Here is a 12,179-nt window from a genome sequence, read left to right on the forward strand (position 1 = left end):
TGGCAGGACTCGTTTCACAGCCAGTACAGTATAGTCCGAGTAGGGTTGGACAATATGGTAAAAATTTATATCACGATATGTTTCTTGTTTCAGTCGATACGATATAATTCCGATATCGATATGAACAATAAAAAAAGCCACAGCAAAGCTGCCAAGAAAAAGCAAATAAGCAACATCACCTTGACTTTGTCAATATTAATTTTAAAGTTAGTTTTAAAAAATGCTGAACTGATGGCAGAGCCCTGTAATGAACGTCAGTCAGTGACAGATGCTGTAAATAATGTTTACTGAAATATTGGAAATTTGTTTAAAAATCATATACTTATTGAAACATTTTATATCACAATATAAATTAATATTGAATTATCGTCCAGCCCTATGTCAGAGGTGCTTATTTTGAACAGAGATGTCACAATCATGATATTTAGCAGTACAGACAAGCCAGTGTGTTCACACGTAGCAAATAAAAACAGATTTAACTTGCTTCAGCACTAACAAATATGAGCTTTAAAAGTATTTTTGCCATGTTTATGGGACACCCCATACATTTTGAAGATAAATCAGCAACACATTTGATGAATATCGTTGTGGCAGTATTTGAAACCAAAAGCTCTCAAAACAACCAAGGACCACCCACTGATTACTTGGGAACGCTTTCGCTCAATCAGCTTTATTCACCTCTACTTAGTCGTTATGATGGAAATGCACTTGATGCACAAGGATATGAAATAAAATCATTGTGGAAAACAAGTACAACCAAGACAGGATTAGTTGTGTATGCTTGTGTTTGCAGCACGTCACCTGTTTCTCTGCCTGCGTGAGCAGCAGGCGGAAGCGCTCGTCCTCCTGTACCCAGACAGGAAGGCTGTGCTGGCCCTGCTGCCGAGCGCTCTCCAATTGCTCCTTCAGCTGACGCAACACACGAAGCTCTTCGTTCAGCCGGCTGTGACGAGTCCGAGACACCTGGAGCTCCAGTTCCAGGTCCAGAGGGGTCCGCAGAACACCGTCTAGCCCACGCACCTGCATCGGAGGCTGGGGAGAGTGCAGATTTTAGCTTAATATGCATTGACTTCAGTTAATTTGCTTGCCATAGCAGACCAGCTGCACAGAGCTCTGAACACCGATGCACAATTTGAGAAAATGTGATGATGGTTTACAATTGAATAAATGCTATATTTTATGTCCTCAGGTAATTGTGTAAATAATGAATGAGTATTTTAATGAAGCTGCCAAAAATGTTCAACATGATATCATTGTTTGTCTGTTAGAACGTTTTTCAGTAAAAGGTAACAACGGGCACTGTTACACTGCAGAAATTGTTCTTGTAAAAACTGTCATGTGATAAGAAGTGTTGGAGTTCACCAAAAATGCTTGTTAATACATAATAGAATTTGAACGGATGCATCAGCTTTTACGGTATATAGTTCATCGTAGCAATAACTGGATTAGAATATGAATCACTCTATTTGGCCAGTGCTTGCACACAGAGGAATTTGTTTTCCGCATTTAAACCAATCCGTGCAGTGAAACACACATTTACACACACACACTAGTGAACACAAGGGGGCTGTGAGCACACATGCCCAGAGCGGTGGTCAGCCCTAGCCACGGTGCCTGGGACCAATGGGGGGTTATGTGCCTTGCTCAAGGGCACTTCAGTGAACCCGCGACCTTCCGGTTACTAGCCGAGTTCCCTAACAGTCAGGCCACAGCTGCCCCATTACATCCTTATAATCTATATAATATGATCTTCTACAACGTTAAGCTTTTTATTTGGACAAAATTCACAAAAGGACGAGAAATTATCATAACTTAATTAGCTCATGATCCGATGAACTGAAATTCAAAATTGAATGTGCCCTGGCGCGAACTAAGCTTAAAGCACACTCCATATAACAGGACCTGGGTGTGATGTAACTAAAGACACTGCTGCTGCATCCCCAAAGGCAGCTATCTTTTGTATGACAAGTCCATAAATACAAAGTATAACTGTAAAATATGCAGACATGTCCAGGCTAGGAGCACCAAATTAGCGCTGCCATTTTCATCAAGTGTAAACGCTTTTTAAATCTTATGCCCTCAATACGCATGCACATAGGTCCCTTAATGAACTTCATCATTTAACATCTTAGTCAAGAATGAACTTGACCTTTGCAGTGTGCTTGGGAATTCACTCAGGGGGCAACACACCTACTTCCCCAGAGGCAGCTGGTGCTTCATTAACACTGACATTGGGTCAGTCAGGAAATGTCAGCATTAAATATTAAACTGCCGATCACATATTCACCTTCTCTTTTCAGGGAACAAAATTCCTTTGGTCTTTTAGGAAGGAAAAAGGTGTGGTGTTTCTCTGGAATAATAAAATGCCAGCTTTGACTGTGCAAATTTGTGCTTAATGTCCTCAGGTTTGTATTGCAGTGGGTTTTGAGGAAAAACAATATGTAAAGTCTGTGTGCGTTACCTTTTTAATGCGGACACTGCGTCTCTCTGAAGCATTCCGTACGAACGGAGACTTCTTGGACAAAGTGGAGCTGTCGCTGTCACTGCGGTTGATCTAGTGAAGGAAGTAAACAAGAAGGTTGAGTGCAGGCTCATACGTAAGCTCTGATGCATACAACATTTTGTGTTAAATTTTTCCCCTAATGATTACCATGTTACTTGGAGTTAAGAGCTTTAAATAAAAATATAAAACCTTATGTGGTGTCGATATTAACATAGAACATTTTAAATACCAGATTTCCAACGCTGCATAAAATCTCAACTATGCCTTAGTATCACTTAAAGTAAGGAACTCAAGCTTGATGCCAATTACCAATTTAGTACTAGTTTCTCACACATTTCCTCACAAGTCTGAAAGGTATTCCTCTATTAAACATTGTAAATAATTACTCAGATGTGTGTGTGTTTACATTGGATGTAGGGTTGGGCAATTAATCAAAAACGACATTCCGAACTTCTAATCGACATAATCTTGTCTACATCCATTATTTTTTACTTTTTTTTATATTCTATTATGTCCCCACTGTGTGTTCATGTACGTCACGTGATTCTGCTCCCTATCTGCTACATGGACACAACCAAACCAAGCTCGTACCAAAGAAAAACACCTCGTCTGTGGTTTGGACGTGCTGTGTTTTGTCTTTAATTAAGACAACACAGAACAAAAAGAAGTCGAATGTAAACGCTGCTCAGAAAATAAGAGAGGAAAAAGCTCCCTGTGACATTAGAAAAAATATCCCAGCTTTAACAATGGAGCATATTTAAAGCACAAGCCTCGCCACTGAACTACGAGGGTCAAAAATACAAAAACTAAATAATCGTTCATTACTCGTAATCGTGGTAAAATGTACAATTAATCGTGATATTGATTTGCGCTCATATCGTCCAGCACTAGTTGGAGGCATTCAAAACATGTTCATTAAGCATTGCAAAAAGAATTTCCAATGTTTCCTGGGAAATATTTTTTTTGTGCACATCCTTTATTGTCAAGAGGAAGTTGTTTTGCTGCCAAGGGTTAAAATAAACAATGGATGGTAGTAAATTCTAACTGACAGAACACTGTAACACATGTTGGAGTCATACAACAGCAAATCATAGCGTGGGGTGGAGGACGCCAATTCTCGGGTGTGAAATGTCACGTTAACGTCAGGCCTGAAGGCCAATGAGATTCGAGCTGGGCTTATTTCACCGCCATCCACCACGTTTGTTTACATCACGGCTGTGTCTGAAACGACCGGAGTGCTGTAACTGAGGCGCTCCGAGGGAGGAAGGTGCAGAGTTGTATCTGTATTTAAACCTTGTTTAAAATGTTGCCTGTTTTTTGGGCCAATATCTTCAAAGTTGTAATTATTCTGGCGAGGGGGCACCAGACGTGACACTTTAATTTCGAAATGAAGGGTATCTGCTGCTTTTTGTTTCGGACAGTGTGTGAGAAGCTCCCACCTGCTCTCGGTTTGTAGCATTTCAGGAAAAACTGTCTGTCGGTGTGTGATCGGAAAGTGTGCGGTGGTTCATTCAGGGCGGATCGTGGGGACTTTGATGACTATCAACGATCAAGCACAGACAAATCTTTTGTTTGTGGGGTGTCTCACGTTTTCAACATCAGTTAGGATTTTTTTTTAAATCCTGTAGTGTGAGCCAGGCTTAAGTTTAATTGCCAGTCTAATCACATCCAAACGATTCTCACACTTGGACGCTCTTAAAGACTTAATAAATAGAATCAGGAGGTATGGTAAATTAAAATTTTATAAATAATTTCCCCAGAAAATCTGATCCAGAATAATAACTAAATAATTGGGAAACAATTCAAATAAGATGGTGCTTGGTACGTTTGCATAATCGTACGATATTCTTGAAAATCACTGTAGTTCATCATTTACAGACTCACCCTGCAGATGTACTGGCTCTGAGGGCCTGGGGAGAACGTCTTGGAGCGGATTATAGTGTTGCCCCTCACAAACGGATTCTGCTGGTTGACCTCGGGCCGACGCTCCTTAGGCCGGACCACAGAGGCAGAGCTGGGGAGGTCTTCCATGCTCGTCTCCTTATTCACCTACCGTAACCAAAAAGAGGATCAAGACACCAAGTCGTCAAGAACAGCACTTGCTCAAACATCTATTTAAGGAAACACAACTGAGTCAGCAACAACACAAACAGTGCAGGGCACTAAATCTGACACATGGCTCTGTGTTGGTTAAGCTCATTAGGCAGTGTTTCCCAACTCCAGACTTGCAACCCTCTTTGCACTGCATACTGTTGTGTTTTTCTGGCTCTAACACACCTAATCCATATCATTAGCTAATACCCCTTCTTGAGCTGAATCAGGTGTTTAGGGCAGTGAAACATTATGCAGTACAATGGGGGATACAATAACAAGAACGACAACATCAGCAGTTTACAACGGTTTACATCTTGAATTTCTAGAATATGACACATCTCATATTTTTCAAATACAGCATGATGTGAACCTGATAACATTTATTTAATTTCTAATCACAACAGCATGTGAAAAAGAGGAGAAACTTTACACTGACAAAAAGACACACACATAACTAACACCTATATCTGCTTTTATGTTACTTAGTGTGTCCACTCTTCATCTATATTACAGTCTCCTTTTCATACAAAGTCCTCAGTTGCTTCTTTGCTGATATTATTCTCAAGCTAAAAGCGGCAGACTTGAGTAGGAGTTAAGCAAACGTAAGGGCTCTCCGTGACTCTCCACATATATAAAGAAATATGATTCTAAGGGAAACATTTTGTTAAAACAGGAAGGCACACCTTCTCTGGAATTGGGGCTGCTGGACTAGGCTTGGCCACCACCTCCACATCCTCTTCTTCCACCTCCCAGTGGCAACCGTCAGGGTAAAACTCCTCCCCTTCCATATCACTGCCCACTCCATCCACAAAGACATCACCCTCCAGAGGATCAGTGTGCCTGTCACACCACAGAACACCAGAAAACACATCAGTCGTAAACATTTCTCAGAGCGCTAAAACAAATCAGCCACAGCCAGCACAAAAGCTATATACCGTTAAATATCAATCTGCCTTCAATAAACCATAAAGATCTTGATTTACGATGAAACAAACAGTCTTGGATTGCATTCAGAAACTTAAGAGTGAAGGGCATGCATGAGCGGAACTGCTCCTTTTGTTGTAGAATGTGGCTGGGCCACATTCCTTATCTATTCGACTTCTGTTTAGAAAAGAGAGACCATTTTAGCTGCCCGGAAAGCTGGCTGTGGTTTTGAGTCATGTGGGGAATTACAGGAGTGAGGCCTGCATATTTTTCAAGTGCTGCTTCAGTGGTGTGGGATTCTGGCTTTAGCCAAGTACATGAAAGCAATGGGATGAAGTCTCACTTTTAGCAAACCCCTGGTGAACAAGCACAGGTTGATAAACACCCCCTTCACCTGTCTAATAGTTAATGCAGAGTAAGTCTCCAAAATCTTGCTCCACGTAACATGCTTATAATGTATATTTGCTCTGCAGACTAGCTATGATGTCCAAGGCAGAACAAAAGCAGAAGGCTCTGAGATGAACGCAGACATGAGTTTGCTTCTAGAAACGCAGATATCCCTTTACAATACTGTTGCTGTACCCTTTTGTTTGGGTGCTTTAACATGTCTGGGACTTCTGTGGGGCGCATATCTGAACCTGTCCCTTGAAGGTGGAAAAGCATTTGAGCAGCTTTTCATATGGGTCTCCATGCTATGGTAATATTCCCACGAGAGCTCAGGAAGCCAGGTATTCAACAGGGAGAACGCGGGGCGGTGCAGGGCGAAATTTAAACCAGGCTCTCTTTGTTTGTGTTTGGGGCTGCCAGGTGGGAGACAGGATGTGGCTGTAGCATGGCCTCTCCATTGACAGGCACTGACAGAGCGAGGGCTGTCTTGGCTGGGACAAATCCTTATTATATCCATGCAGACTTGGAAACAACGCCTCCACTTGCTCGGTGCATTAAGGTCTAGTGTTTGTTAACACTCTAGGACCAGGCTTTGTTAGACGAATCAAGGGGCAAGTCGAGTTCATTTCAAATTAAATTCAAAAGCCTTAAAAGAAACAGTAAAATACAGACATAGAGACACAATTGTGTCAATAAGTGTATGCTGTAGTGCAATGCTAAGCAAAAGCAAAGGTTTTGAAGATCACAACATTTCAGGCCAACTGACATCCTCAGGGAGTTAGCTCCGTGAGCAGGCAGCACAGTGACTGAACAATGCCTCACCCAGTGTGGTTGGAACTCTGGGCCCTACAAGTTGAAGGGTTCAGAGTGATCTGAGGGACCTACTGTAATAAAAACGTAACTCACCAGTCTTCCTCAGGTGCATTCTGTAGGTTAGCTGATGTGTTTTCTGTGGTGCTGGGTAATCTTGTCTAAAGATACAGGTTAAAAAAAATGGATGTCAAGGAAAAAATATTTTATTCCAAGTAATTTTGGAGCATTACTATTGGTCCATTCATAATGAAAATGAGACACATGTTTTTCATTGGACAGCAACCATATGTTCCTTCACACACGGTCTGTACTCTCAGATCCATGAACCATACTGCAGCACTTTGTACTTCTACAATTACAGACTGCTGACCATCTGTTGCTCTGCATATATGATTTACCCCTTTTCTTTGAGGACAAGGACCCCCGGAGGACCACCACAGAAAGGCTGTGTGTCCACTGACTGTCAACACCATTAGACATTTATACTGCGTTTGTCCACAGTAGCTCATCTGTCGCTGCACAGTGTGTTATGGTCGTCCTCTAGTCCTTCATCAGTGACAAAGGACGCTGTCGGCTGGATGTTTTTGGTCGGTGGACTGTTCTCAGTCCAGACTCTGAGGGGTTTAAAAACTCCAGGAAAACTGCTGTGTCTGATCCACTCTACACCAGCACAACACGCACTAACACACCACCACCACGTCAGTGTCACTGAGCCATTGAAAAACAGGGTGAAAGGAAGCTAACAACATATGCAGAACAACACATGGAATTTATGGTATAACAAACAGCTAAACATTGAATTATTTTACAAATTCAAACCATGCTTTGAAGAAACAGTTTTGATTAGCATTTCATTGGTCATTAAACCATGTCTGTGTATGAAGTGTCTGTGTTTATCACCTCCTCTGGCTGTGTGGAGGACCCTGGATTCTTGTGCTTGCCATCCATGTCTGCAATGTACATGTAGCTGAGAAGGTTGTACCACTTGGTGCACCACTCTTCTGAGCAGTCCGCATCGGCCAAACTTATCTGAGCTCCAGCCTTGAACAGACGAAAAAGTAAAAACACTTTAAGACGACATGGAACAAGATTCTCAGAGGGACTTCATCCATGATCCAAGTCTGTTTAACATAAGACCAAATAACCTTTACTCTGTCTAATCACACATCTATGAGCTAGATACGAACTCAATCTTATCCGTACATACCAGACACTCCTCTCGCCCAGACTTGCTGGTGCAGCAGACATCAAGGCGAAGGGTCTTCTGTCTGAGAGCAGTGGGGGACAGTTGGACACCAAAAACTTCGTTCAGATCCACCGTGTCGTGGGGGGGAAAGCCACAAGTGCGAAACAGACATCGCGTGGCTTCGGGGCAGGGCAGCACCACCACTCGTATATACCTGTGGAGCGAGAGAACGGATCTGAGCCACAGCACATCACAGCGACCCACAGAAATCATTTCCAAGAGGAATATCACCACAAATTTGAATAAAAATGCTCACGCTAGGTAAGGCCCTGTTATCTATAATAGCATTCATTACAAAATGAACAGGAAATATGATGGTTCCACTCAAACAATTGCATCTTTTCCACTGCACAGCCAAAGGCTATGCTTGCTTCAATATGAGGTGACAATCATGAGATTCTGCTGCTTATCCATTTTGCTGTGGTGCGAAATTAAGGACCAGTGGAAATTAAAGAGCAGTGATTCAGCAGCTCTTTACGCAAACAACAGAACAGTTACGAAACCTAAGACAGTGTGACTTTAATTAGCTTTAATTAGTTTAACATTGAGGCTAGCCACTGTTACAATGGTGGGCATTTATTTAATGAGGGATTAAAAATCTTGGACATTGTATAAGTTAATAATCTTTGGGTCTGCACTTGCTTTAGTTTTGGAATAACGCAAAGCAAGTTGGGACCAAACTGCTGTAAACACAGGATCAATTAGTGAAAGGCTACATAATAAAGTCATCCCTCCAAACAGTTGTGGCCCTGAACACAGACATCTAACCATCCAGACCGTGGTTAATAAACACAACACCAATGAATCAGTTACTCTAAGAGATCAGAGCTGTTTGGCCTTACAGTGGAAAAGAGGCAAATTAGACCTCAGTAAAACCCCAAGGCTGATAAATTGCGAGAGGTTTGACGTTTATGGTTTGCATTTAGGGAACTAAAACTACACAAATAGCTCTTTCTAACAAGACCTCTGTTCGCGAGACAAGGACTGCAAATCAATGCCCTTTCCCTTTGTGCGGCTGAAATATTCCATTAGACTGTATGTGAGGAGTAAGCTCCACTTTTCTCCCTTAAGAAGGAAGCCTTTTGCCTTTTAGAAAGGCAGATTTAATTGAATACAAATTTAACGCTCTAGTGCTCTACTTAAGGGGCCATTTTCACTTCATATCATACGTTTTCCATGACACTCCTCTCTAATTAACGTCAGCGCTCAGACAATATAAAATCTTATTGCTGCCCGAAGTTGTGCTCATTTCAAGCTAAATTGAGCTGGCTGGGGAAGACCGGAGGGACGTACATGTTCTGGCTGGCAGGCAGAGAGAGTGTGCTGCAGTTTGTCAGCTGCATGATGAACACAGCAAATCGCTTCTCTCTCACTTCATACTTCAAACCCAGTCTGATCTGAGCGCAGCTGATGGATCCACCCTCATCGTAGCCCAGCAGCTGCTCTGTAGGGACTCCAGGCCTGTGGACACATTCCTCACCTCAGTCTCACATTTGGTATTACTGTTATTGTCTCAGTACATTTAAGTGGAGTGCACTCTTAAGCCATTTAAAAGTGATCACAATGAGAGCTAACGTGTCAGTGCGTAGGTAAAGGGAATGTAATTTTACAGAGTGCTTAAAAGTTATTGATATGAGAATTAAAAATCAGTGCATAATTTTACTTTCTAAAGCTTGAGGTTTGTTACTTGAGTAACACCAGCCTGATGAGGCATCCTGTAGTAGCTGGAGTTCTAAACCTATCATCTAAGTACAGACACCTGAGCTGTAAGCAACTTGACCTGGTCACCTACCTTTTCTCAGAGGCCTCGTACACTCCACTGTCACCTGCCACGGATTCATCTGAAACGGCCGACGTCACGCCCACCTTCTTTGAGCCAGGCCCCAAAACCTTCGCTTGTGAAATAACATCTAAAAACACAACGTAGAAACACGACACTGTGTCAGCCTTCGTCTTCGTCAGAGTTCAGACAGTGGACAAAGTATTAGCGGTCTGAAACTCAATCTGTCTCCTGTAGCCAACCCAGAACGCTTTTCCGAATTGTCAGGTGAGATCCTAAAACGTTCCTCTGCCCACACAGGCTGGAAGAAACAAGTGGAAGGTCCAACTTTATAAATACGCTAAAAAATGTATGATCTTGATTTTGAATGTCACATAAATGATCATCTCTCACTTAGGGCTGGGAAATTAATAGAAAATTAATCAGAATCAACATTCAGAACTTCTAATCGACATAATCTCGTCTATATCGATTATTTTTATTGTGTTATGTCCCCACTGTGTGCTCGTGTATGGAGTAAGACAACACTGAACAAAAAGAAGTCAAATGTAAACGCTGAGAAAAAAAAACAATCAAAGCACAATCAGACACCAAATATAAACAATGCTCAGAAAACAACAGAGGAAAAAGCTCCCAGCGACATTAGAAAAAATAACCCAGCTTTAACACTGGAGCATATTTACAGCACAAGCCTCGCCACTGAACTACGAGGGTCACAAATACAAACACAACGTAATCAGTCATTAATCATAATCGTGGTAAAATGCACAATTAATCGTGATGTTGATTTGAGCTCATATCGCCCAGCACTACACCTCACTAAAAAAAACATACTCAAGAGTATCTTTCACCCTACACACAACCTACTTTTATTGTATTGCACTTTGTCAAGCTGTGTTTTACTGTGTAATTCAGGAATAGTCGACAGCAGTTTCCATACAAGGTTTGCACATTTAAAACACGCTTGTAAAATGACTGGAAAATAAGTGAAACTCCTTTAATTCTTGCTGACTTCATATTAAGGTTCACTTTATGGAGTGGCATACTGAAAGCGGTTTTCTTAGCCATCTGTAACCTTTATACGGCTGTAGCTCAAGTTTTAGGCAGACGCCAGACGAATAGTGGCCCATTTAACGAGGGCTGAAGTTGCTGTTCCACTTTCCCGGTACCTACTCAAACCCCATCTGGACGTAGTGCTGATGTTCATCTGTCGCTTCGCTTGTTATTATCAGATGGAGCAAAAACACAAAGCTTTTTAATCAACTATATATTTCATCCTCTTCACTTGCATTTCTTTGATTTTCAAATACATTTACATTTGATGGAAAAAGTCTATAGACTATTGTCTTGTGTTCGTTTTATTTAATGTTACCTCACTGTGTCTATACAGCATAAGGGTGGGCGATATGGCCCTAAAATAATATCACGATATTTCAGGGTATTTAGATGATAACGATATTCAAAACCCTTTAAAAAATTAATTATTAATTTAAAAAACAAACTATTACAACAAAATCAATGTTATATTAATATGAATATATTAAATTAAATATATCTAATATATATATTAGTGATTTTAAAGGCTTCTTTCATTTCTAACATAAGACCATGCTTTATTGTAGATCTGATTTTTTATAACCGAGCCACTCCACTTCTTTGGAACAAATTCCGCCACTTTGCACCATACTTCCCTGTGTCTAAATGACTCATGTAAAGGATGCAGGCCGTATTACGACGTCATTACATAAACAAGTCTGAATATCGCAATCCTGGTCACAACAGTTAGAGGTTCCATACCTTTAGTAGGCTCCCCAGAAGCTGTGCTGGTGTCCTGCTTAGCATCACGGTATGCCAGCTGTGCCAGCTGATGCTCCCCCTCTAGACGCAGCTCTGCAAGGCGGGCTGGAAGCTCTAGGTCGAGATGCGAGGCTGAGGCTGCGAAGGCCTCTCCGGCTAGAAAGGAGGCTTCGGGAACGAGGGGCGAGCAGGGTGGAGAGAGTGAGGAGAGAGAGGAACGAGGTGACAATGAGTTCATGGAGCGGGGTGTTTCAGAGAGGCGGGGGATGTGACCTCGCTGCCCTTGACTCAAGCTGCCACACGCAGGCCCCGAGGACACCTCATTCTCATGGATGGTAGTGATTGAGCTGGAGGGTCTATAGCTGGACGAGGAGCCCTCCTGCAGCAGTGAGTCCAGCTTCACCTGGAAATCAGGGTCGTTGAGCTCAGGCTGTTCCAAGTAAAAGTCTGTGAAGCTGAGCGAGGAGGTCGAACCTAGACTTGAGTTGGCCAGGGAGCCTCGGCTGGAGGTGAGAGAACCACGGCTGCTGCCTGAGGAACACGACAGGTTGCTGGCTGACAGGCTATGGGTGGGGGACAGAGAGAGAGATAGAGATAGATGGTGGGCAAAGAGGAAACCAAAACAGACCAAAGTA

At 42.2% G+C, this 12,179-nt stretch overlaps 1 protein-coding gene across 1 annotated transcript in view; it reads right to left on the bottom strand.

Annotated features, from left to right (window-relative positions):
• wwc1 (WW and C2 domain containing 1) overlaps positions 1–12,179 on the bottom strand; it is a 40,936-nt gene that overhangs the window by 5,367 nt on the left and 23,390 nt on the right. Inside the window, exons 11-20 of the mRNA XM_066645551.1 lie at positions 11,545–12,107; positions 9,760–9,877; positions 9,261–9,428; positions 7,929–8,121; positions 7,622–7,762; positions 6,815–6,879; positions 5,281–5,437; positions 4,388–4,552; positions 2,462–2,554; positions 802–1,032 (exon numbers count right to left, since the gene is read on the bottom strand). Coding sequence (XP_066501648.1) covers positions 802–1,032; positions 2,462–2,554; positions 4,388–4,552; positions 5,281–5,437; positions 6,815–6,879; positions 7,622–7,762; positions 7,929–8,121; positions 9,261–9,428; positions 9,760–9,877; positions 11,545–12,107 — 1,894 coding nt within the window. The remainder of the gene's footprint in view (positions 1–801; positions 1,033–2,461; positions 2,555–4,387; positions 4,553–5,280; positions 5,438–6,814; positions 6,880–7,621; positions 7,763–7,928; positions 8,122–9,260; positions 9,429–9,759; positions 9,878–11,544; positions 12,108–12,179) is intronic.

Source organism: Hoplias malabaricus, chromosome 15 (genome assembly GCF_029633855.1).
Source record: "Hoplias malabaricus isolate fHopMal1 chromosome 15, fHopMal1.hap1, whole genome shotgun sequence".
Classification (NCBI taxonomy): Eukaryota; Metazoa; Chordata; class Actinopteri; order Characiformes; family Erythrinidae; genus Hoplias; species Hoplias malabaricus.